A 27,213-nucleotide genomic window follows, 5' to 3' on the forward strand; every position below is an offset into this window, starting at 1 on the left:
GTGATGATATAATATGGCCTATGACATAGCTGCCATTAGGGTCGTATAGAGTTTAAATTCACTACATGACCAAGAGTATGTGGACACCTGCTCGTCAAACATCTCATTCCAAAATCAAGGGCATTAATATGGAGTTGGTCACCCCTTTGCTACTATAACAGCCTCCACACTTCTCGGAAGGCTTACCACTAGAATTTGGAACATTTCTGCAGGGACTTCCTTCCTTTCAGCCACTAAACCATTAGTGAGGTCGGGCACGGATGTTCGGCATTCCAATTCATCCCAGAGGTGTTGAAAAATTTCTCAGCAATCGACACACAATACCATAAATGACAAAGCACAAACAGTTTTTATAAATTTTTGCAAATCTTTTAAAAATGTACTTTTTGAAGTACCTTTGGCAGCAATTGCAGCCTCAAGTCTTCTTGGGTATGTCGCTACAAGCTTGGTACACCTGTTTTTGGGGAGTTTCTCCCATTCTTTGCAGATCCTCTCAAGCTCTGTTGGGTTGGATGGGGAGAGTCACTGCACAGCTATTTTCAGGTCTCTCTAGAGATGTTCGATTGGACTCAAGTCCAGGCTCTGGCTGGGCCACTCAAGGACGTTCAAAGACTTGTCCCGAAGCCACTCCTGCATTGTTTTGGCTGTGTGCTTAGGGTCGTTGCACCAGTCTGAGGCCCTGAGTGCTCTAAAGCAGGTTTTCATCAAGGATCTCTCTGTACTTTGCTCCATTCATCTTTCCCTCGATCTTGACTAGTCTCTTAGTCCCTGCCGCTGAAAAACATCCCAACATTACGATTCTGCCACCACCATGCTTCACCGTGGGGAGGGTGCCAGGTTTCCTCTAAACGTGACATTCAATCTTGGTTTCATCAGACCAGAGAATCTTGTTTCTCATGGTCTGACAGTCCTTTAGATGCCTTTTGGCAATCTCCAAGTGGGCTGTCATGTGTCTTTTACTGAGGAGTGGCTTCTGGCTGACCACTCTACCATAAAGGCCTGACTGGTGGAGTGCTACAGAGATGGTTGTCCTTCTGGAAGGAGAAGAAGAACTCTGGAGCTCTGTCAGAGTGACCGTAAGGTTCTTGGTCACCTCTCTGACCAAGGCCCTTCTCCCCCGATTGCTCAGTTTGGCTGGGCGGCCAGCTCTAGGAAGGGTCTTGGTGGTTCCAAACTCCTTCCATTTAAGATTGATGGAGGCCACTGTGTTCTTGGGGACATTCAATGCTGTCAAAATGTTTTGGTACCCTTCCCCAGATCTTTGCCTCTACATAATCTTGTCCCAAAGCTCTATGGATAATTCCTTATACCCCATGGCTTGGTTTTTGCTCTGATATGCACTGTCAACTTCGGGACCTTATATAGACATGTTTGTGCTTTTCCAGATCATGTCCAATCAATTGAATTTACCACAGGTGGACTCCAATCAAGTTGTGGAAACATCTCAATTATGATACATGGAAAGAAGATGTACCTGAGCTCAATTTCAAGTCTCATAGCAAATGGTCTGAATACTTATGTAAATAAGGTATTTGATTATTTATTTATTTATTGTAAATTTGCAAAGATTTTCTGAAGTTGCACTGTATACACGTCAACAACGGCTGTGTCTGAAATAGCCGAATCCACTAATGTGAAGGGGTCCACATACTTATATATACAGTGGGGCAAAAAGTATTTTTGTGCAAGTAACAAAATATTGAGATAAACTTTTGTTATTGACCAAATACTTATTTTCCACCATAATTTGCAAATAAATTCATTAAAAATCCTACAATGTGATTTTCTGGATTTTTTTCCCTCATTTTGACTGTCATAGTTGAAGTGTACCTATGATGAAAATTACAGGCCTCTCTCATATTTTTAAGTTGGAGAACTTGCACAATTGGTGGCTGACTAAATACTTTTTGCCCCACTGTATAGTGTATGTTTGAATGGGACAGTTTTTCTAAATATTAAGGCTACACCTCTAGCCTTGAATGAAAAAGTTGCTTGATAATCATGTGATAGCCAACTACAAATGAATAAGAGATAAGAGTTCAAATGGGAAAAAATCTTGCCTCTTTTCAAATTCGTTCTCAAACCTTTTATGTTCCAAGAGAAAAGAGTAATGTTGCCACCCGGCGGTGAAGTGATGGAGTTACCAGTAGCTATGATACACAATGATTTTCCCTTCGGATACAGTGACGTAATATCAGCAGCGCTGGTGCAATATGAAAAGAGCGAAGAACAAATGAAAAACACATTCACCCCCCCTTCCCCCATCCACTTTACCAAATTAAGTACAATACAAATCCCCCCATAAACACTGTGGAACTGCTGGAATCTACAAGGAGATGTAGCCTAACTAACCAATTTGTAATTTAAAAATATTAGCGTACCTTCAGGTGGTCCGACTAGATCCACCCTCGTTTCCGTAACGAATGCTCTTAATCAATAGGTTAATATCGAAACAGGGAAACTGGCCAGGCGCAGTCCAACCCGCCTGTGTGGGACTATGACAGCAATGTCAAATCCAAAAACGGCGGGGTAATCAGGAATATCTCTGCCGAAGTACAACAGCTACTCAGGGCAGTATTATGGTCCTATGAATTGGTGTCTGTACCAATAATCCTTTCAATACAAGCCCTGGCATCCTGTGGCTTCTCAAACATCTTCTCTAACCGTAACATGGGTAAAACTCAGCCTTGTTGGGAAAAGGAGGCCGTGTCTGACTACCATGTCTCTCAGTTTCTTCCTTGCTCCATCGAAGCTCTGGCGTTACTTTGTTACCTCGACAGTGTAGTCTGGGTAAATCTGAGCACAGTTGAAGGACAGGGGGAATTACTGGCGGGATTGCTGGCAGGACAGGCACAGAATATTTTAGTTTACAGGGTCCTGGCCGATTTTGGCAATCATGACGCGGGGCAGTGTAGTTAAGAGCCTTCCGATGAGGTGCGCTCGTTCCACTTTTAGGCGTTGGGGGAAATGTTCATTCCCCAACAGTTTTGCTATGAGTTCTGCCACGAATTGTGTTGGTTAGCCTTTCTAAATATTTTCTTCCAAGCCAGTGATTTTAATATTTGAACTCCTTGAGGTCAATTATCTTGAGTTTCATAGCTTTGTTTACTGTTAGTAGCTCTTCAAGGGTGGTGAGGTATGTGGCAGGGTCTACAGTCAATCACGGACTACAAAAACAAAACCAGCCCAATCGCGGACCACGATGTCTTGCTGTCAGACAAACTGAACAACTTCTTTGCTCGCTTTGAGGACACGGCCCGCTACCAAAACCTGCGTGCTCTCCTTCACTGCAGTAAACCTGTTTAGCCTCGCAAGGCTCCCGGCCCAGATGGCATCCCTAGCCGCATCCTCAGAGCATGCGCAGACCAGCTGGCTGAGGACGAAGAGCCAGATGCCTCGTCCGGACCCGCAGAAGACAACTAGGAAAGCTGCCATTACCGTCAATATTACTCGCCAACGTGCAATCATTGGACAATAAACTAGACGAGGTAAGATCATGAATATCCTACCAACGGGACATAAAAAACGGTAATATCCTATGCTTCACGGAATCGTGGCTGAATGACGACATGGATATTCAGCTAGCGGGATACACGCTTCACCGGCAGGATAGAACAGCACACTCTGTGCATATTTGTAAACAACAGCTGGTGCACAAAATCTCAGGAAATCTCTAGATTTTGCTTGCCTGAAGTTGAGTATATTGTGATAAACTCCAGGCCACACTACTTGCCTAGAGAGTTCTCAGCTATACTTTTCGTGGCTGTTTATTTGCCACCACAGACAGATGCTGGCACTAAGACCGCACTGAGTCAGCTGTGTAAGGAAATAAGCAAACAGGAAACCACTGACCCAGAGGTGGCACTCCTAGTGGCCGGAGACTTTAATGTAGGGAAACTTAAATCAGTTCTACCAAATCTCTATCAACATGTTAAATGTGCAACCAGAGGAAAAACAAGTCTAGATCACCTCCACACACAGAGACGATTACAAAGCTCTCCCTCGCCCTCCATTTGGTAAATCCGACCACAACTCTATCCTCCTGATTCCTGCTTACAAGCAAAAATTAAAGTAGGAAGCACCAGTGACTCGGTCTATAAAAAAATGGTCGATGAGGCAGATGCTAAACTACAGGACTGCTTTGCTATCACACACTGGAACATGTTCCGGGATTCTTCCGATGACATTGAGGAGTACACCACATCAGTCACTGGCTTTATCAATAAGTGCATTGAGGACGTCGTCCCCACAGTGACTGTACGTACACACCCCAACCAGAAGCCATGGATTAAGTAAGCATTTCACTGTAAGGTTTATACCTGTTGTATTTGGCGCAACGTGACAAATAAACTTTGATTTGATTAGACCCACTCCAATTGGCTTACCGCCCCAATAGGTTCGCAGACGACGCAATCGCAATCACACTGCACACTGCCCTAACCCATATGGACATGAGGAATACCTATGTAAAAATGCTGTTCATCGACTACAGCTCAGCATTTAACACCATAGTACCCTCCAAACTTGTCATTAAACTCGAGACCCTGGGTCTCGACCCCGCCCTGTGCAACTGGGTCCTGGACTTCCTGATGGGCCACCCCCAGGTGGTGAGGGTAGGAAACAACTTATCCACCCCGCTGATCCTCAACACTGGGGCCCCACAAGGGTGCTATCTCAGCCCTCTCCTGTACTCCTGTTCACCCATGTCTGCGTGGCCATGCACGCCTCCAACTCAAATATTCAAGTTTGCAGACAACACTGGTAGGCAGTGGTAGGCTTGATTACCAACATCGACAAGGTGGCCTACAGGGAGGAGGTGAGGGCCCTCGGAGTGTGGTGTCAGGAAAATAACCTCACACCTAATGTCAACAAAACAAAGGAGATGATCGTGGACTTCAGGAAACAGCAGAGGGAGCAGCCCCCTATCCATATCGATGGGACAGTAGTGTAGAAGGTGGAACGTTTTAAGTTCCTTGGCGTACACGTCACGGAAAAACTGAAATGGTCTACCCACACAGACAGCGTGGTGAAGAAGGTGCAGGAGCGCCTCTTCAACTTCAGGAGGTCGAATAAATTCAGCTTGTCACCAAAAACACTCACACACATTTAAAGATGCACAATCGAGAGCATCCTGTCCGGCTGTATCACCGCCTGGTATGGCAACTGCTCCGCCCACAACCGTAAGGCTCTCCTGAGGGTAGTGAGGTCTGCACAATGCATCACCGGGGGCAAACTACCTGCCTTCCAGGACACCTACACCACCCAATGTCACAGGGAGGCCAAAAAGATCATCAAGGACAACAACCACCCGGGCCTCTGCCTGTTCACCCAGAAGGCGAGGTCAGTACAGGTGCATCAAAGCTGGGACCGAGAGACTGAAAAACAGTTTCTATCTCAAGGCCATCAGACTGTTAAACAGCCATCACGAACATTGAGTTGCTGCTGCCAACATGCTGACTCAAATCTCTAGCCACTTTAATAATTAATAATTGGATGTAATAAATGTATCACTAGCCACTTTAAACATTGCCACTTTATATAATGTTTACATACCCTACATTACTCATCTCATATTTATATACTGTACTCTATACCATCTACTGCATCTTGCCTATGCCGCACGGCCATCGCTCATCCATATATTTTTACACTTATGTGTGTATAAGGTAGTTGTTGTGAAAATGTTAGATTACTTGTTAGATATTACTGCATGGTCGGAACTAGAAGCACACGCATTTCGCTACACTCGCATTAACATCTGCTAACCATGTGTATGTGACAAATTACATTTGATTTGATTTGATGCAGGTCTCATGGTCACCTGCTTCATTCCAGGTCAATAATTCATGTTGTGTGGTCAGCCAGGGAGGTTTGGACTGATTGTACGGATGAGTCCAGATTTTAAAATCGAGTTTTCATATCCTCCACCATTTTCTTGATAGCTGCCGGAATGTCAGCCGGCAGAAGGCTCCGAGTCAGGGTTAGCCATGCTAGCCATTTCAGCTAGGCTACCGTTAGCATCGCCATTGTCATGTTAGTGTCGCCATCATTATGTTGTCCTGTGATGAGTTCAGACTCAACAGCAGGGACTTTGTAGTCTTCCTAGCCGGTTTGTTTTGGATTATTTCATATCCCCTTGACCATGTTAATTGTCGAGTTTCTAATTATTTGCAGTTTGGAGGAGCAGAAGTTGAATATAAATCAAATTTAAGCGAGGGTGAGGAGGAGGCAGTCAGAAAGGCCTCTACTCCATGCAGTGCACAGTAGCATGCGGTGCTCATCTCTTTGATCTAGATGTGCAGGTGTTACTGTCTCATTAAACTTGTATGTTGTTTGTAAGGCATCGAGGAACATTGGCGATTGGAAAAAGCTTTTCTGTGATTATCACACCAAGGCTTCTTGTATTGTATGATTGTGATGAGTATTCAAATGGCCATTCACTCTCGCAACAATCTGCATGCTTTTCTGCCTGGATGGCAAGTGTTCCGTGAAGGAGATGTGAATACAGCAGTCAACAAGTGATGTAATCCGAGCATATCATTTCACACAAAATGCTGCTCTGACCTTCTAGGTTCTCAGAATCCCAAAAAGGAATTTAAAAAATGCATTGCTGTGGTCATGCATGAAAGGGAAAAACAGGGCATTGAATTGACACAGCTGAGAAGGGGTCAGCCATCAGCTTTGTTTTGCTCAATGGGAAATAGATTTTCCTGACCTACAGTATACGTAATGAAGTATTGTCTTGTTTTGAGAAATAATCTGTGTTTTCTTTATTCTTATTAACCCTCATCTAAGAAGATTGATAGTGACATGGGGGTGATGCAGCAACGACCACGATTTAAACTTCAAATCATATAGATCAAACAATGTCTTGATCATATGGTAATTGATGGTCCTTTGTCAATACATTATTGTCAGATTCCTCCCCTTCCTACCTATAACAATGAAATATAGTCTCTTTGACCCTTTCTGGGCAGGTCTGCTGCCTGCTGTTCATTGACAGCCACAACTCAACAATCAGCTGTTTTATATTTGCTGCACTGGCTGCCTAATTGCGGGATTCCCGACTGTAGACGAACTAGGCCTATGCGCTCAGGATGTGACAAAACACAATCTACAGCTATTTTTTTTTAAAGCTATTGATCCTCTGTGGCTAAATTATGCGGGCGTAGTATTTTCAATGATTTCATTTATTTATGGAAACAGGAGTAATTATAAAAGTTGGCTCATTTATTTCAATTTATCTGCAGCACTTCCAGCACCGCTTCCATGTTTTCTTCCATTCCGCTCTCCTACTCTCCCGAAGGCCAAATAAATGAATCAATACTTCTTATTATTAATTCAATTGATTTCGGTCAATAACCGCATATGAGGTTATTGTGTAGCTAGGCCTACTTTTACAATAATATTTAAAATAGTCTATCAGGAATCAAGTTAAGACCCAGATGCAGACACGTCGAATTGACAATGGTTTAATATTCCAACAGGGGCAGGCAATAGACAGGTCAAGGAAGGCAGGGGTCAGTAAACCAGAGGTGGTGGGGCAACGGTACCGGACTGCAGGTAGGCTCAGGGTCAGGGTAGGCAGAGGTCAAACAATCCAGAGGTGGGAAAAGGTACAGGTCGGCAGGCAGGCTAAGGGTCAGGGGCAGGCAGAGTGGTCAGGAAGGCGGCCTGAGTCAGGACAGGCAATGGTCAAAATCAAGAAGGCGAGAAAAAGAGTGACTGGGAAAAACAGGAGCTGAGAACAAACATGCTGGTTGGCTTGACAAAACAAGACAAACCGACAACAGACAAACAGAGCTCACGGGAAAAATACACAGGTGATAATGGGGAAGATGGGCGACACCTGGAGTGGGGTGGAGACAATCACAAAGACAGGTGAACCAGATGAGGGTGTGACACTATCAGCAAGTAGCCTAGCCTACAATTACGATAATAAATTCAGTAAATCAATGAAGCCAATAGTGGGTTCAGCTAAAGTACATTGTTATTGAAACGATGTAGCTCTTATGACATTTTTAAACAATAAAAACATATGTCAAATTACTCTGAAAAAAATAAAACAGCAATTACAATTACACTTATGCCCTTATATTAGTTATATTCAAGAATAAAGCCCATCATTAATTTGTATTGTGATTCATATGAATGTACCCTAGTAAAATCGGACATTGATTGATTTATCACGATTAGATCCCATTCTTGACTCAAAGCAGCGCAATGACACTGTCCCAATCAAAACCGTGCTGGAAATATCAGTTGCCCACACATGGCGATTGCTTTTTTTTAAATGTAGGTAGCCTACCGGAACACCATTTAAAAAAATTATTAAGCCATCATTTCTGAATGAATGTTGGTACCGACATGAAGCCTATTGTATAAAATGATTTTAGAATATACATGTTACCGGTGCTGTACTGCACAGATGTAGCTCTGCGTTGTGTGTGATTGATTGAGACTATAGACGTGGACTTCGGAGATCAGTTTGTTTTAATGAATCAGAGTTCTCTCTCTGCATCCAAAAGAAAAGACAAAACATTTGTACAGAACAAGTATGTTCTGCCAATAGTCCCCTCTGTCAACAACGTAGATGCAGAATGCAAAGGACTGGGATCAGTCGAGAAGATAGCCATCGTTCGCACATGCAATATCTTAGCTGGCTAGTAACCACATGTGGATTCAGAATGGTTATATCATCCTAAAATGTACAATTACAATTGCATATTGACATTACAAAACACTTATGAGTGAACTCTAAATATACAACATTACTCATTACTCATGAACAACACACTGTGTGTCATGACTTTGTGCTTAAACCTCTATGGGATCGCCCCCCACCCCCCTGTGATTAGCATGAAGTTGTAAGTAACAAAAAAAACATAAAAATATCTGATATGGGCAGAAAGCTTAAATTCTTGTTAATCTAACTGCACAGTCCAATTTACTGTAGCTATTACAGTGAAAGAATATCATGCTATTGTTTGAGGAGAGTGCACAGTTATGAACTTGAAAATGTATTAATAAACCATTTAGGCACATTTGGGCAGTCTTGATACAACACTTTGAACAGATATACAATGGTTCATTGGATCAGTCTAAAACTTTGCACATACACGGCCATCTAGTGGCCAAAATCTAAATTGCGCCTCGGCTGGAATAATACAATATAGCATTTCTCTTTAATTTAAAAGATGGTACAAAAAAAATGGAATGTTTTTTTCTTTTGTATTATCTTTTACCTGATCTAATGTGTTATATTCTCCTACATTCATTTCACATTTCCACAAACTTCAAAGTGTGTTCTTTCAAATGGTATCAAGAATATGCATATCCTTACTTCAGGTCCTGAGCTACAGGCAGTTAAATTTGGGTATGTTATTTTAGGCGAAAATTGAAAAAAAGGGTCAGATCCTTAAGACAGAAAGTTTGTCTACCTCATTGTGCATCAGAATTATTTGAGCAGGAGCACGCAGGGCAAAACGCAAGTACAAGCTCCCCTATTCCTAGGATGCATAATATATGAACCTGGTGAAATTCATGACATATTTTAACAACTGTTACATACTGTACATAGAATGCATCATCCAAATGACATGATTGCCTACACATACTGTACTGTAAGTGGCCAAAGGAAAACGTTATATTTTTTAAATCCTAAAACACCAAATTAGGCCAACCTTATTATAAATTAGGCCATCATCACTGTCAATCGTAAATTCTTCACGTTTTACCAGTGAAACGTCCATGCTGCATGCATGCAAACCATTTGATCTCAATCAGTTTCATGGGAATATGTATTTAGACCTTATTGAACGATGTCAGAGTGGCTAAACGGCCAAACTAATCACATTTCAGAGCAGATGGAGTTAAACACTTCAGCACAGTCGTCGTAAGAAATGACCTGGTGTTTTTGGTATAACAGTAGCCTGACATTATCATGCTATTATACTGGGTTTGTTGTGTACAATACTAATTAATCATTAACCTGTTGCGACGAGCAATCCCGTATCCGGGATCCTATTTATAGCCTCAAGCTCATTACCATAACGCAACGTTAACTATTCATGAAAATCGCAAATGAAATGAAATAAATATATTTGCTCTCAAGCTTAGCCTTTTGTTAACAACACTGTCATCTCAGATTTTCAAAATATGCTTTTGAACCATAGCTAAACAAGCATTTGTGTAAGAGTATTGATAGCCTAGCATAGCATTAAGCCTGGCATTCAGCATGCAACATTTTCACAAAAACAAGAAAAGCATTCAAATAAAATCATTTACCTTTGAAGAACTTCAGATGTTTTCAATGAGGAGACTCTGTCAGATAGCAAATGTTCAGTTTTTCCAAAAATATTATTTGTGTAGGACAAATCGCTCCGTTTTGTTCATCACGTTTGGGTAAGAAAAAAACCTGTATCCAGGAGTGCCATTATCTCCGCAAGCTCATTAGCATAACGCAACGTTAACTATTCATGAAAATCGCAAATGAAATGAAATAAATATATTAGCTCTCAAGCTTAGCCTTTTGTTAACAACACTGTCATCTCAGATTTTCAAAATATGCTTTTGAACCATAGCTAAACAAGCATTTGTGTAAGAGTATTGATAGCTAGCATAGCATTAAGCCTGGCATTCAGAATGCAACATTTTCACAAAAACAAGAAAAGCATTCAAATAAAATCATTTACCTTTGAAGAACTTCAGATGTTTTCAATGAGGAGACTCTCAGTCAGATAGCAAATGTTCAGTTTTTCCAAAAATATTATTTGTGTAGGACAAATCGCTCCGTTTTGTTCATCACGTTTGGGTAAGAAAAAACCTGAAAATTAAGTCATTACAACGCAAACTTTTTTCCAAATTAACTCCATAATATCAACAGAAACATGGCAAACGTTGTTTAGAATCAATCCTCAAGGTGTTTTTCACATATCTATCGATGATAAATCATTCGTGGCAGTTTGGTTTCTCCTCTGAAGTAATGGAATGCCCATGGACCTGGAGATTACCCAATAATTTCGACGCAGGACACCGGGTGGACACCTGGTAAATGTAGTCTCTTATGGTCAATCTTCCAATGATATGCCTGCAAATACGTCACAATGCTGCAGACACCTTGGGGAAACGACAGAAAGTGCAGGCTCATTCCTGGCGCATTCACAGCCATTAAGGAGACATTGGAACACAGCACCTTCAGAATCTGGGGCATTTCCTGTATGAAATTTCATCTTGGTTTCGCCTGTAGCATTAGTTCTGGGGCACTCACAGATAATATCTTTGCAGTTTTGGAAACGTCAGAGTTTTTTCTTTCCAAAGCTGTCAATTACATGCATAGTCGAGCATCTTTTCGTGACAAAATATCTTGTTTAAAACGGGAACGTTTTTTATCCAAACATTAAAAGAGCGCCCCCTATCTCGAAGAAGTTAAGTGATCTTGCAAGACATGGCACCATTCTGAGAAGTGGCAGACCACGCTCAGCACTACACACCTGATTATAACGTTTCATGTAACCACAGCTCTATGAACTAAGTGCCGCATTCAGTTGACAGTTGACTACAAGCGCAACGATTCGGGGCTGACGCAAAATCATTTGGGGCGAAAGCTCAGAAAGCCAGTTCCTGGTGATGTCCATGTCTGAGGTACTGTGAAGTCAATAAGCGTCTCCATCCTTCCGCTGTTGGAGTTTCTGGAAGAAAAAGAGGACAGAGAGGAGAAATGAATGTGCCCTTGATGTGAGGCCTCCATGTAAGTCTTCTTATTCCCCCGACAGCCCTCTCCTGCCGGGGCCTGAAGTTCACCTCCACCCTCTCTCTGCTCTGAGAGACACACTGTTGCCCTTGGAGAGACTGGCTCTGTCTGTGTGTTCTCAAAGACACTTGACAGGTCTGAGAATTTTTAACTCTAGCCTGGTCCTGTTCTGTATGTGCTGTAGCCAACCATCACTAAGGATTCTAACCTGGTTGTATTCTGTATGTGCCGTAGCCAACTATCATTGAGGATTCTAACCTGGTTGTATTCTGTATGTGCTGTAGCCAATTATCATTGTTATCCATTACATATTTGTTTGGCATGTCAATGAACGAATGCAAAGAGGCACGAATAGACTGGACCACCAGTCTAGGAGAATTCAGATTGTTCCATGAGGCATCCAAAAGCCCTCTAGCATAGGAATACTTTATGTTTGTTTCATGGTTATATCTTTGAACTAAAACCAGACGTTTATAAGTCAATGAATGAAGCGTCTGCTTTGAACCTAATTCGTGTTCTTCTTGAATGTATTAATGTGGTTCAAGTGAGTGGGATTAATCGTGAGAGACAATGCTGTTGATGTTAAATTACCCAAATCCACTCAACAGATGGTTCCAGAGACTCTGACGGTGGGCTTAGAGACCGACCAGATTCAAATTATTACTGCATCATTTCAATTAGAGAACACAGTAAACAACAGGATGCTACTTTAGATAGTGCACTACATTTAGCCAGAGCCAGAGGTCTTTGGGCAAAAGTAGTGCGCTACGTAGGAACACTCGTCATCAGTCTGAATTTCCCCCAAACCAACCTCCTGTTTTACTGGTGAGAAATGGCATTGTCCCTGAGATGTCTATGGGTGATGGATGGGGGCCTCTGGCATGTCTTAATGTCTCCTCCAACCGTTAATAGATCGTTACTGCTTACCAATGATGCTCCCATCCACCGGTGGCTGTCCCAGCACAGTGTTGCAGCTTGTGTCATCTGTAAAATACTCATCAAAGCTGAGGCTTAATGCCGCACACAATCCGCCTGTAACATTTCGCTAATGAACCAAAGAAAGATTGGCGAATTGACGGGAGACGCACAGAGGTGCAAAAATGAACACACACACACACACACACACACACACACACACACACACACACATTTGAGCTGTTGATTAGAATTCCAACCCATTGGTGCCCCTTCTTAAGTGAACTGGCACTAAAATGAGATGAAGCTGATCGTCTACATACAGTGAAGGCCCAGGGGCCCACTGAAGTCGGAGTAGGGCATTCAATGATTGAATATAGAACAGCATGCAAACTTTAGATTGGTGGGATACAGGGTCATCTTATTTTTTGAATAAGCAATATGGGAGATTGCAGACACCTGAGATTTCAGGTTGCGTTTCCTTAGGGATGTTGTTTCACTCTCTGCTCTGTTCTGGGACCCAATTGATGTAGAGCAGATGAAACCCACTCACCATAATCCGGTGAAGCATGTGTTCAATTTACAGCAGTCTGGTGTAGCCCTCTTCTGTGACTCCGGTGATATCTTCCTGAATGTCACATTAACTAGTCTCTTGAATCATGTTCATTTCCTGGCCTGATTTATTGTCCCTGAGCACGGAGGACGAAAATGGAAAATGACATTTGGATATATGCCCTTAGCCCTCAAGACGATTCTCTTTCCTGTGCGCTACCGTTCTCCCCGTTCTCCATAGCATTTCTTGTGGTCGACTATTTTGTGCATCTACCATCCAGTTGCATTCATATCAATAATATTGAATTTGAATGACAGCAAATCAATGCTCAGAAACAGCTTTGCTGTAGTTCAATTTGTTTTGAGGAAGGACATATCCCGCACACAGACTGGTGGTGGTGTGAAAGATGGTTACTTTATAAATAGAACTTGTTTTGTTGCTCACTTCAGCGATTTTCAGGGGAAAACTCATGAGCAATTAGAACTCCTCCAAAAGGACATTAGTGGTTTGTCTGGAGTCTGGACAATTGATTCCACACTAATAATACACTAATAATAGGTGTCTATTGAACTATTTAGGGGCCAGATCCTGAAGCTGTGTATGTGATGTGTGTGTGTGTGTGTGTGTGTGTGTGTGTGTGTGTGTGTGTGTGTGTGTGTGTGTGTGTGTGTGTGTGTGTGTGTGTGTGTGTGTGTGAAAGCCTGTCTATAGGAGGATCAGAGGGCACATAGACAGTGAGCAGAGGTCCTATTGATGAAGACCTACCACCAATGCAGAGCTTTTAATTCAGTGTAACAGGAATTAAAACTCAATTGACCTTGAGTAATAGCCAGCCACACAATGAGCCGTCCCTTTGTCTTGTGTCAGCGATTCATTCGATGAATCCTCCTCCTCTCCCCACCCTGTTCCCACTCACCCCTTTTATTTTGCTTTCTTTCGCTCGCTATTTTGCCCCAACCATGTATCGATCCCAGCAGGTTTTACAGAGGCACTTTTAATTTCATTTTCATTTGACTCCATTTGAGTAGCTTTAAAACAGTGACACTGCCAAGGAAATCCAATTGGCGGACCCATTACGTTGGCAGATGTGGCGGTAAGGGGACTGGGCCGGGGGGGTTTTCGTCCTGGGATGTGTCGGTCACCAGGGAAACAAGGGAAAGGAACAGGAGGGATTTTCCCTTAAATACATTATTTTTAAAGACATAGGAAGTGAAGCAGATCAATCATGCTTTGGGTCTGTGAAGAGTGCTGTGCTCTAATTACTTCCTCATTAGCAGTATTTGTTGAAAAGCCAAAGCGTTGCTATTATACTCTGTAGATTCACCCAGTCCAAGCCTAGGGTTCGGTCCACAATGGCACCCAATATAGTGCGCTTCTTTTGACCAAGTCCCATAGGGTGCTGGTGAAAAGTAGTGCACTAAAGTATGTAGGGAATAGGGTGCCATTTTAGATGCAGCCCTTGTCTCTGGAGGTCCTACTCAAACTGTGGCGGATAACATAACATAAGCCCTTTGCAGTGGGAGAGTGTTAGTGTGAGAGTGACTTTTCTCCTTTGTCGCGGACTGGCGGTGCAGTGCACGGACGGGCTTGAGATCACTCAAAGGCCTCTGTGCTTCATTTTTTAATGACCTTTAGAGAAACTTTAGAAATCCCTCAACCGGAAATAATTAGCCCCAACTCTGTAGGAAATCTCAGACAAAGAGCAGTCGAGGTTGCCAAGTCTGAGAGAGAGTGTGAGAGCTAAATAATGGAGAAGATTTGGGGAAAGGTCATACTAATCAAGGCGAGAGAGAGTGGAGATTTTACAGGGTATTGGGACTCAGATCCTTGTATAGTTACTGTAATGCAGCGTGTCAGCTGTTGACTGTAGCACTGTCAAAGCCTATTTTCACTATTACAAGCAGTGGTTGTGTATCAAAACAGAGGGATTGCACAAAGCAATGGACTCGGTCACTCTATAATAACTGTAATTTTCCTCTTAATAATGATCTCATGTTGACCAAGGCAATGCATTCAGAGCTGTAAATGTGAGCATTAGTATTCACTGAAGACTAGAATTTGATTTCATATTTTACATTTCAAACTCCTTGTCTTCTTATGGCAATGTGTTTTATAGTTAGATGAGTGTGCTGCTGACTTCACTGTGCTAATCTGCTATCTCTCTCTCTCTCTCTCTCTCTCTCTCTCCTCTTTCTCCTCTTTCTTCTCTTTCTAGCCTGCGAGTTGATGACCCAGGGCATCCTGGCTCTGGTCACCTCTACCGGCTGTGCCTCGGCCAGCGCCCTCCAATCCCTGACTGACGCAATGCACATCCCACACGTGTATGTCCAGCGCAGTGGCGAGGGCTCGCCACGCACCACCTGCCAGCTCAACCCCAGCCCCGACGGCCAACGCTACACCCTGGCGGCACGCCCGCCCGTCCGTCTCAACGACGTCATGCTCACCCTGGTCGGCGAGCTGCGCTGGCAGAAGTTCATCGTCTTCTATGACAACGAGTATGGTAAGTGTGGAGTGTGGAGTGGCTGGCTAGTGAACATACTTCAAGGCTGGCACTAAAAAGATTCTAGAGTATTGTGGAAGGAGGTTGATGACGAGAGGTGAGGGGGTGAGGTGGCGAGGGCTGCAGGATGGTCTGTCCCCGACGACAAAAGTGCTCCAATCAATGAAGCCTCTCAGAGTTGAGTGATCGGATGGAGGAAATAGAGCTTACTCACTGTCACATGGGAGGCTCTCGCTGTGAGAAGTGGGAGAGAGGCTGTCTTACTCATCAACAAACCACCTGTTCCTGATACTTAACAAATCATGTTAATCAGGATCAAATTAGTCTGATTTTAGTATGATGAAATGTACTGTACAGCAGCTTCATGGTAGGATCCAAGATTTCACAGCATGTTCCTTTCAGCTCAATGCTTTTCTATATTTTTTTATTGTTCCACTATATGAGTCTATATTTGTGAAGGTGTAGAGCGGTATCAGGAAAGGTCAGAAGTTCAACCTGTCTATGTGTGGTTTGCTTCAGTGATGCCCTTGAATCAGGGTCTTTATCAGCATAACCCAGTTGTTTCAATATTGTCGGATGACTGCATACCGCCATATTCGACTGCTTTTCTATAGCTGTTGAAACTTGAGGATGTGTTTCAATAGAAACTGGGGGATGTGGATTCTCGGAACAGTATAGCAGATTGCAGTGCATATGTTTGTGGCAAAGGTTACGGTGAGGGTAAGATATTAACGTTTCTGGCTGTTATTCCGTTATTTATCATGAACTTACTGACGTTGCACTCTGTCTATTTGAAGAAGAGTTCAACTTCCTGTTCTTCAGGAAAACAAACATTCAGGTGGACATTATGAAAGGAAATTGCACAACACTATACTTCACAAGGTAAAATCATAACAGAGCACAATAGATGGTTGTCAACAAACCATCTGACTCAACAAATGATTTTCAGCACACACAGGCATGTACAAGCCAGCTTTTTCCTCCCCATCACTCTATCCAGCCCCAGCCTCAACAATATCACTCCCAATATCACTCCCTTTGATGAGCAAATGCATTAAATAAGTGAGGGGAGACGAAGAAAGCACATTTATTCAAATTAAGTCCTTTAAGTTTATTAGGAGCAGATGGGGTCTGGGTTTGGGTGTCTAGGCCTGGCTCCAGCATGGCCCAGGCCTGACAGCTGAGTGATGATGATTAAGGAGAAACCTTGGATTGCATTGCTGCTTCCATCCTGTCTCCCCCCTGCCTCCCTTGCCTCCCCAGCCCCTCTCTCAACCTCCGTGCTCATTTTCCCTTTCATTCTGTCTGTCTTTCATCCCCTCTCTCTCTTCGCCTTCCACTGTAATTTGCTTTCTGTCTGTGTGTGTTTATCTTCCTCTGTGTTTGTTTTGCTGTCATACTCTCTCTCTCATTCTCTTTCTCAGTCACTTCGTCATGGAAACCCTGTTTCGCCTCATAAAGTACAGACAATTCCCTCTTTGCTGGTTTGCTTACAAAAGGACAAAAGGGCAAATCCCTCTACCCGTTTTAGAGATATGTATACTGATGCTGCTGGAAATGCAGAAATAGCATTTCAGTTATTTAAAAAAAAGTTCAGTCCCACAAACAGTGTGGAGTAGACTGTTTTTGGTTGGCACATGGTTGGTAAACTGCTGAAACAATGTTTACTGCTCTGCTATCGCCATCATAGCTGACTGTGAAACCTTTTTGGTTATACCACACACGAGACTTGCTACATAGCACTGCTCTCAACAGCCTTGTGCAAAATAACCTCGTTAGAAATGAATGAATGAATTAACAAACATTCCCCACTCTGCCTCCCCATCTCTCAACTTCTCAGCTCTCCAGCTTCACCCAGGAATGTGGCACTTCTTTCCCCTACTCCTATCTGACTACAGGGTCATTGCCTGGGCTATGGAATGCCATTATACTGTTGGAGGTGTTGAGACTCAGGATTTAGACGACGGGTCTCTATAGAATGAAGAGATGTGACGAGGTGGGGGGGGGGCACACACACACACACACACCACAGCTATAGTCCACTGAATTGATTTGCCGGGTACATTGATCTGCTCCGTCTGTCACACAGTGCTCCGCCGAATGTTCCGCCAAGCATGAGACAACAGTTGGGCCACATCAAATATGGACTCCCAATCACAGACAGGGTTGGAGCTGGACTGGCTCCAGTGTTGACTGGGATGGTGTCCCAAATAACGCCCTACCCCATGTATAGTGCACTACTTTAGACCAGGGTCCATAGGGCTTTGGTCAAAAGTAGTGCACTACTTTTGGAGTAGTGTTCCACTTAGGATGCATCCTGGGACCTCCTGTTTTCACCTGCAACAATAAGAGCCACCTGCCAGCCAGCTGGAATGAAAGCCTCCTGATTTTTGTAAAAAAATATATAATGTAAAAGGGAGTATGAGGTGAGAAGCAACGAGGGCTGAATGATTTTGTGTTGACTCACAGGGTTCTGACGTGACTACACATTGCTACACATGGGTTGCTGCATTCCTTTCCAATGCTGTTGTGAGCTAACATACTGCAGTAGCCATATCATTAGGTTTGGGTTATACAGGGGCATTTCAATAGTATTTAATATATTATTATGTTGGTGAGGGGTCATTTATAGGGGGTCAGAGTTAATTGCTTGAGTGGATACCCAGGGTCAGGGTTCGCCACAATAAAATTTTCATAATCACTATCAGAGTTAACATGCATTAGCCTATACTGACACTGGACACTGCCTTGAATGCAGGGCATTCAAGTTGAACACCAGTTCAACGCCCCCTGTGGCTGACCTGATCTGCTCACTTAGCCTCTTAGCGCTAGCTTAAGCCATTAATTTCTTTCTGACCTTCATCATTTTGTTTATACATGTATTTTCCCAGTCTAGGCATTTGGTCCGCAGCAATTTCATTATATTTAGTGGTGTAGCTTTACAAAATCACAAGCCATAAAGTGAGGGTGGTTGATTACTGTCCCACTTTTTTATGCCCACTGTCATGATATTAATGCCAGCCTTAGTATAAATAAACCAATATCAGCCTGCGGAAGTGATTTCATTTATGTGTGGCCCGAAATCAGCTGAGTCACTCCCAGGAACTCCTCATTCAAAAAGCTTCTATTACTTTTACAGCACCCTTACCACTCACTGTGTCATTCAAATGGTGTGATGATATTATCGAGACACCCTCCAGAATACAGGAGCCTCATGAGCCCAGGCAGATTTATTTACACAAACAGTTCCCCCAGGAGTGCAGGGCTAGGCTTTCAGAGTGGAGCAACTGAGGACAACTCCACTCACAAATCAGTCACTCTTACTATGCGCCCGAGACATGTAATAAAGTGTTATCAATTACTAAGTTCCATCTTGTAGTTCCTGTCTGCGATATTCAACAACGTTCAGTTAAACAAGTGAACTCCGTGATGGCTTATTTAAAGGCAGTGAGCGTAAGCCGGGCGAGAACGCTTAAAACAAGAAAGAGTCCCATATTTACAGAGCATTAGTGCTTAAATAAATGGCTACTGTGGCCTATCATCTTAAACTCGCCCACTTGGCTGTATTTGCTTGTGGCTTTACTTGCCTAGACTCCTGATAAACGCCATCAGTTCAGTCAAGGACTTTGAACGTGCATGTGAAGGATGGGGAGTTGGAGGGAGATAGAGGAGGCTCATTTAAACTGGATGTTTTGTAAATCCCTGCGTGACTTCGGCTGAGTCTCTGCGGGCTTTATATAATGCTGAGTAATTCCCGGAGCTGCTTGATGCTCTGAGACAGGTCGCTCCAGGAGAGGCCAACAGAAGGCACCTCACATCACAGTTCCAGGCTATCCTCCAGCAGCTCCAAAAAAAGCCTGCAAGCCCCTCGCCTCTGGAAGGCAGATTAGCCGACACCTGTGTGGGATCACAGGGAGCGCCGCCTGCGTTAGTGCCGCTCTAGCATGGCGCCACATTTGGATCATCTGACGATTTTGTAAATGTACATAACATAGTGGATTAACTCTGGGAATGGTGTGAACCGTTGGGGGAACAGAGGAGAAGAGAGGAAGTGGTGGATCAAAAGGAGGTTGATTATCATCAATAGTCAGATGCCACATTACAGATGTGCCTATGGCGGCGGGTGCTTTTGTGTTGTTTTTTCCATTGTTTGTAGTGTAGGGCTGTTTGCATTGATTTAATACCGCTCATCTGTCATCTGTATAACAGAGCTTCCTGAAAAAGCTCATTCTGATTTCAGCCAGCCAGACTGAATGTACATTATTTTTACTGCCAGCTGTTTATGAAAAGTGTCAGTAATTTTGACTTACTTAATAGTGGGCGGCAGGTAGCCTAGTGGTTAGAGCGTTGGGCCAGTAACTGAAAGGTTGCTAGATTGAATCCCCGAGCTGACAAGATAAATATCTGTTGTTCTGCCCCTGAACAAGGCAGTTAACCCACTGTTTCTAGACCGTCATTGTAATTAAGAATTTGTTCTTATCTGATGTGCCTAGTTAAATAAAGGTTAAGTTTTAAAAAATTGAACAGTCAAGGAAAAAGTACTCAATGGTCATACTTGAGTACGAGTAAAGATACCTTAATGGAAAATGACTCAAATGAATGTGAAAGTCACCCAGTAAAATGTTACTTGAGTAAAAGACTAAAAGTATCTGCTTCTATGTGTACTTAAGTACACGGGTGAAAAAACTGCTCAATTAAAATAAAGAAACACCCTTGAATGAGTAGGTGTGTCTTTTGACTGGTACATTCTCCCACATTTCTGGTTGGAGACACAGGGAACCCAAAGATGTACAAAAAAACTGTCGTACTACTACAGCAAGTATTCCTCCTTTTTGACAGCAACTATTTCCCTTTTTATTTGATGTTACAGACAAACTAGGAACAACAATAATAGCATAATGCCTCTGACTTTATCAGAACCTTGCCCATACTGGTATATACTGTAATTGCATCAATCTAATACCAACCAACCCTTTATTTATTTTTTTTTACTTTGGGGGGTTTATTTGTTTAATGCATTATACTGCTATTGTACCATAGTAACTCACAAGATGGTATGATATGATCATTTTTGGTACCAATTATCATAATTGTGCATTACCATGGTAGAATGTGGAATGCAGGTTAAAAAACCATGGTATTTCCACGATCCTCACCTATACCATGGTATAAAGTATGCAATGCTATAGTAATATTTAGGTACAATCGCAGTATCGTGGTAGTACAAATTATACTTTAAGGTTAAAACCATGATACATTTCTATGATTCCAAATATATCATGGTATAAGTGAAAGTACCATAGTAGTAACATGGTACATTTTTGTAAGGAGACAGCGCTCATTCCTCATCATGTTAGATACTTAATAGGAATTAAGTTATTTTGAGAATCCACTTAAAATTGTATGATGACATATACCTATACTACATGACCAAAAGTATGTGGACACCTGCTCGTCGAACATCTCATTCCAAAATCATGGGCATTAATATGGAGTTGGTCCCCCCTTTTCTACTATAACAGCCTCCACTCTTCTGGGAAGGCTTTCCACTAGATGTTGGAACATTGCTGCGGGGACTTTCTTCCATTCAGCCACAAGAGCATTAGTGTGGTTGGGTACTGATGTTGGGCGATTAGGCCTGGCTTGCAGTCGGGCATTCCAATTCATCCCAAAGGTGTTCGATGGGGTTGAGATCAGGGCTATGTCCAGGGCAGTCAAGTTCTTCCACACCAATCTTGACAAACAATTAATGTATGGACCTTGCTTTGTGCACGGGGGCATTGTCATGCTGAACCAGGAAAAGGCCTTCCCCAAACTGTTGCAACATAGTTGGAAGCACAGAATCCTCTAGAATGTCATTGTATGCTGTGGCGTTAAGATTTCCCTTCACTGGAACTAAGGGGCCTAGATCGAACCAAGAAAAACAGCCCCAGGCCATTTTTCATACGCCACAAAACTTTACAGTTTGCACTATGCATTCGGTCAGCTAAAGTTCTCCAGGCATCCACAAAACCCAGATTCGTCCATCGGACTGCCAGATGGTGAAACGTGATTCATCACTCCAGAGACCGCGTTTCCACTGCTCCAGGGTCCAATGGCGGAGAGCTTTACACCACTCTAGCCGATGCTTGGCATTGCTCATGGTGATCTTAGGCTTGTGTGCGGCTGCTCAGCCATGGAAACCCATTTCATGAAGCTCCCGACTAAAAGTTATTGTACTGACATTGCTTCCAGAGGAAGTTTGGAACTCGGTAGTGCGTGTTGCAACCGAGGATAGACGATTTTTACATGCTACATTCTTCAGCACTCCTATTCTGTGAGTTTGTGTTGCCTACCACTTTGCGGCTGAGTTGTTGTTGCTCCTAGATGTTTCCACTTCACATTAACAACAAGTACAGTTGACTGGGGCAGCTCTAGCAGGGCAGAAATTTGATGAACTGACTTGTTGGAAAGGTGGCATCCTATGACGGTGCCACTTTGGAAGTCTGAGTTCTTCAGTAAGGCCATTCGACTGCCACAGCATGGCTGTGTGCTAGAGTTTACACACCTGTCACCAAAGGGTGTGGCTGAAATAGACCAATCCACTAATTTGAAGGAGTGTCCACTTACTTTTATATATATAGTGTATTCAGGGCTGCATTAACTGAGACATAAACGTTAACACGGCCTCATTTACACTAAGCCATTGCCAGACAACAAAATCACAGTCACAGTGAGCCAGCAGAAAATGCCAGTCTGGTAATTATGTTCCTGTCTTACAATGTCTGAGTCTTGTTGTTCAATGTACCAGTATTGTAAACTCTGCAAAAAAAACCTCCCTTTTTCATGACCCTTTCTTTGAAAGATAATTTGTAAAAATCCAAATAACTTCACAGATCTTCATTGTAAAGGGTTTAAACACTGTTTCGCATGCTTGTTCAATGAACCATAAACAATTAATGAACATGCACCTGTGGAAAGGTCATTAAGATACTAACAGCTTACAGACGGTAGGCAATTAAGGTCACAGTTATGAAAACTTAGGACACTAAAGAGGCCTTTCTACTGACTCTGAAAATCACCAAAAGAAAGATGCCCAGGGTCCCTGCTCATCTGTGTGGACGTGCCTTAGGCATGCTGCAAGGAGGCATGAGGACTGCAGATGTGTCAAGGGCAATAAATTGCAATGTTCTTACTGTGAGATGCCTAAGACAGAGCTACAGGGAGACAGGACGGACAGCTGATTGTCCTCGCAGTGGCAGACCACGTGTAACAACACCTGCACAGGATCGGTACATCTGAACATCACACCTGCGGGACAGGTACAGAATGGCAACAACAACTGCCCGAGTTACACCAGGAACGCACAATCCCTCCATCAGTGCTCAGACTGTCCGCAATAGGCTGAGAGAGGCTGGACTGAGGGCTTGTAGGCCAGTTGTAAGGCATGTCCTCACCAGACATCACCGGAAACAACGTTGCCTATGGGCACAAACCCACCGTCACTGGACCAGACTGGACTGGCAAAAAGTGCTCTTCACTGACGAGTCTCGGATTTGCATTTATCGTCAAAGCAATGAGCTTTACACCGAGGCCTGTACTCTGGAGTGGGATCAATTTGGAGGTGGATGGCCCGTCATGGTCTGGGGCGGTGTGTCACAGCATCATCGGACTGAGCTTGTTGTCTCAACGCTGTGCATTACAGGGAAGACATCCTCCTCCCTCATGTGGTACCCTTCCTGCAGGCTCATCCTGACATGACAATGCCACCAGCCATACTGCTCGTTCTGTGCATGATTTCCGTCAAGACAGGAACATCAGTGTTCTGCCATGGACAGCAAAGAGCCCGGATCTCGATCCCATTGAGCACGTCTGGGACCTGTTGGATTGGAGGGTGGGGGCTAGGTTCATTCCCCCCAGAAAGGTCTAGGAACTTGCAGGTGAATTGGTGGAAGAATGGAGTAACATCTCACAGCAAGAACGGGCAAATCTGGTGCAGTCTATGAGGAGGAGATGCACTGCAGTACTTAATGCAGCTGGTGGCCACACCAGATACTAACTGTTACTTTTGATTTTGACCCCCCCCCCCTTTGTTCAGGGACACATTATTCAATTTCTGTTAGTCACATGTCTGTGGAACTTGTTCAGTTTATGTCTGTTGTTGAATCTTGTTATGGTCATACAAATATTTACACATGTTAAGTTTGCTGAAAATAAACACAGTTGACAGTGAGAGGACGTTTATTTTTTTGCTGAGTTTGTTCATTCTTTAGGAGGCACAGTAAAGACATTTACTTGACAAAGACATACAATAGCCTAAATGGTACATTTTGTACTTAAATAGCTCCGCTTCAGTCAAAGCTGTACTGTTAGAAGAGTCAACGGCGTCACCGGCTTCCTTCTGCCAATTGTATTCAATGCATCTTTTTCTTTGACCATCTTTGCCTTTGAGACAAAGGGAATCATGATGACAACTTCTACACCGTGTTTCAGTGTAGCTCCTCATCAGTGCTCGGACTTCACACAAGGCAAGCTGATGATGAATCCTTGGGGGATGTCATTGAGAAGAGCCTTCATGGTCGTCGGATTTGCGGCGCCAATTTGTTGTCGCTAATTAAGCATTCAACTGGGCCTACGAGTGACATTGTCTAGACACCTGCAGCAGCTCCAATATTTTGACTTTTTTATTTTCTTTCTTATGATTGATGCTTTGATGTTGCCTCCAATTAACGTCCTTAATTGGCCAGTAATCTTCACTAAGGGAAGTGGATGCAGTGGGGGTAGGGACTCGGTGAGACGTTGTGTGTTAATGACTACGTCCCCTTCTTAATCTCTACCCACCGACTCACCTGGGGCCCTCACCGTGTGATGTGGTCGGTCTGGGAGACTGGGGTTTGCGAGGGCGATGGGAGTGCTATGAGAGAGTGATAGAGATGTAGATATGGGGAGGAAGAGAGAGAGAGATTGGGGAGGTAGAGAGAGGGGTAGAAAGAGATGGGGTAACTGGAGAGAGGGGGAAAGAGAAAGAGGGATCACCATTCATCTCACTTTCATTTGTTATTTTCCTCTCTCATTCCATCCTACCTCCCTCCCTCCCTCCTCTACCTTTCAATCTCTCTCTCTGTCTCTTCAAATCCCAAGGGGTCTGTTGCTAGGCTCTGACATCCTTATCTTCTCTATCTCTTCTTTTAGAACTGGGACTGTGATCTTAAACATCTTTGTTCCATCAAAGGTGTGATATAATATGATCAGATATGATAGGAAGGCTATTTTTGCCTGGCTGGACCTGGGGTAGATGACGACATTGCTATGATTGATCCCCCTGCACCCCTGTCCGTCGGCCCTTGGTCTGTTCTGCTGCTCTGCAGACACTCCACAGCCATAAAAAGTTGAGCGGAAAATCGGGCCGGGAGCGAAACACACTTTGACATTTGTCTTCATTAACTGTTGTTGTGTTGTGGTGTTATTTTCTCCTCTATGAATTGGGCAGATTCCTTGCAATGTCTGTCTTTTCATGACCTATCCCGCATGGCCAATAAATATGATCAAGATAAAGCGTCATTGGAGTGTTCAGGTATGCACCCCAGGTCCAAACTATTCAGATTGCATCTAATGTACAGATGTGGGATCTTAACTTGATACCATGTACAGCAGGAAATGCAAACTTGTGGTATCGTCAATGTTTATTAAAACGTCTTTGGGATAGGTGGGACATTAGCGTCTCACCTGGCCAACATCCGGTGAAATTGCAGAGCGCGAAATTCAAATTAAATTACTATAAATATGAAACTTTCATGAAATCACAAGTGCAATAAATCAAAATATAGTTTAACTTGTTGTTAATCCAGCCAAGGTGTCAGACTTCAAAAAGGCTTTACAGCGAAAGCAAACCATGCTGAGGACAGTGTCCAGCACACAAATGCATGACAAATCATTTTCGACCAGGGAGTTGCGATACAAAAGTCAGAAATAGCGATATAATATATGCCTTACCTTTGAAGATCTTCTTCTGTTGGCACTCCAAAATGTCCCTGTTACATTAAAAATGGTCCTTTTGTTCCCAGTTTAGCTGGCACGCTTCAGTCAATAATCCACTCGGTTTCCCTCTTTCAAAATGCATACAAAGTGAATCCCAAACGTTACCAATAAATTTATCCAAACAAGTCAATCAACGTATATAATCAATCCTTAGGTACCCTAATACGCAAATAAAGAATACAATTTAAAACAGAGAATCGTTGTCTTTACCGGAGATAAACAAAAAGAACTCGCTGTCTCTGCCATGCGCTTGGAAACTACAGCCAAAATGGGAGCCACTTAGAAAAACTACAAATTCTCCCTAATTTCTCCAAAAACCAGCCTGAAACAGTTTACTTGGGCACACTTTTCATCCGGACGTCAAAATACCGCCCCCTATACCAAAGGAGTTTTAAAAAGGCTTCTAAAGTTTGTAATGTCCACTTAAAAATCTCAGACTTGATTTGACCTAACTAAAAATGTGTCAACACCTAGATAATGTTCCATTAATTATAATCCACACAATAATTCACATTTCCTGTTGCAGGATTAGTGTCCTGCTGTAAGAACCTGGTAACAAATATCAGCCAGGGTAAAATTATTTTTAAGCCTTGAGACGATTGAGACTTGAACTGTGTACGTGTGCCATTCAGAGGGCGAATGGACAAGACAAAATATTTAAGTGCCTTTGAATGGGGTATGGTTTGTATATGTCAAGAACTGCAACACTACTAGGTTTTTCACACTCAACACTTTCCTGTGTGCTTCAAGAATGTGCCACCAACAAAAGGATATCCAGCCTACTTGACATCTACTGTGGGAAGCAATAGAGTCAACATTGGACCAGTATCCCTATGGAACACTTTCGACACCTTCTGGAGTCCATCCCTTGACGAATTGAGACTTTTTTGAGGGCAAAAGGGAGTGCAACTCAATATAAGGATGGTGTTCCTAATGTTTTGTACACACAGTGTACATCTCAACCAGTGGAGGCTGCTGAGGCGAGGACGGCTCATAATAATGGAAACCATGTTTGATATTGTTGATACCTTTCCACTTATCTCCACTCCAGCCATTACCACGTGCCCTTCCTCCCCAATTAAGGTGCCACCAACCTCCTGTGATCTCAACATATCATACTGACCCCTTGCTCTTTGGGTAATCACTCTGCATCAAAGGAACTGTGCCTTTGCTGCTAATAGAGTAGCGTCTGAACGGTGAGCTCAGCTTTGACAGCAGCCTATAACCCTTCAGTCTCTTCTCTTCTGTCTCACTTCAGACAGGAATGCGGATGGAGGGGGAAGGCACTAACAGCACCAGCAGCACCAGCAGTGGCCATGATAAATGACACTTCTCTCTTTGCTCCCCTAGTTCCTGAGGATCCAGACATTTGCCTTTGACAACGAGGTGTGTTTTTCAGCCAATCCCATCACAATGCTCTTGGGGGAGAATGGGCAGATTATGCTGAGCTTCTCCATGTGCTCATTGGTAGGGGCC

General features: G+C 43.2%; 1 protein-coding gene across 2 annotated transcripts in view; it reads left to right on the forward strand.

The window, feature by feature from the left end:
* The window catches only part of grid1b (glutamate receptor, ionotropic, delta 1b), a 380,700-nt gene that overhangs the window by 175,214 nt on the left and 178,273 nt on the right, over window positions 1-27,213 (forward strand). For both annotated transcript variants that reach the window (XM_024386514.2, XM_024386515.2), the window contains exon 3: window positions 15,436-15,720. In XM_024386514.2, the coding sequence (XP_024242282.1) occupies window positions 15,436-15,720 (285 nt within the window). The remainder of the gene's footprint in view (window positions 1-15,435; window positions 15,721-27,213) is intronic.

Source organism: Oncorhynchus tshawytscha, linkage group LG24, assembly GCF_018296145.1.
Source record: "Oncorhynchus tshawytscha isolate Ot180627B linkage group LG24, Otsh_v2.0, whole genome shotgun sequence".
NCBI lineage: Eukaryota > Metazoa > Chordata > Actinopteri > Salmoniformes > Salmonidae > Oncorhynchus > Oncorhynchus tshawytscha.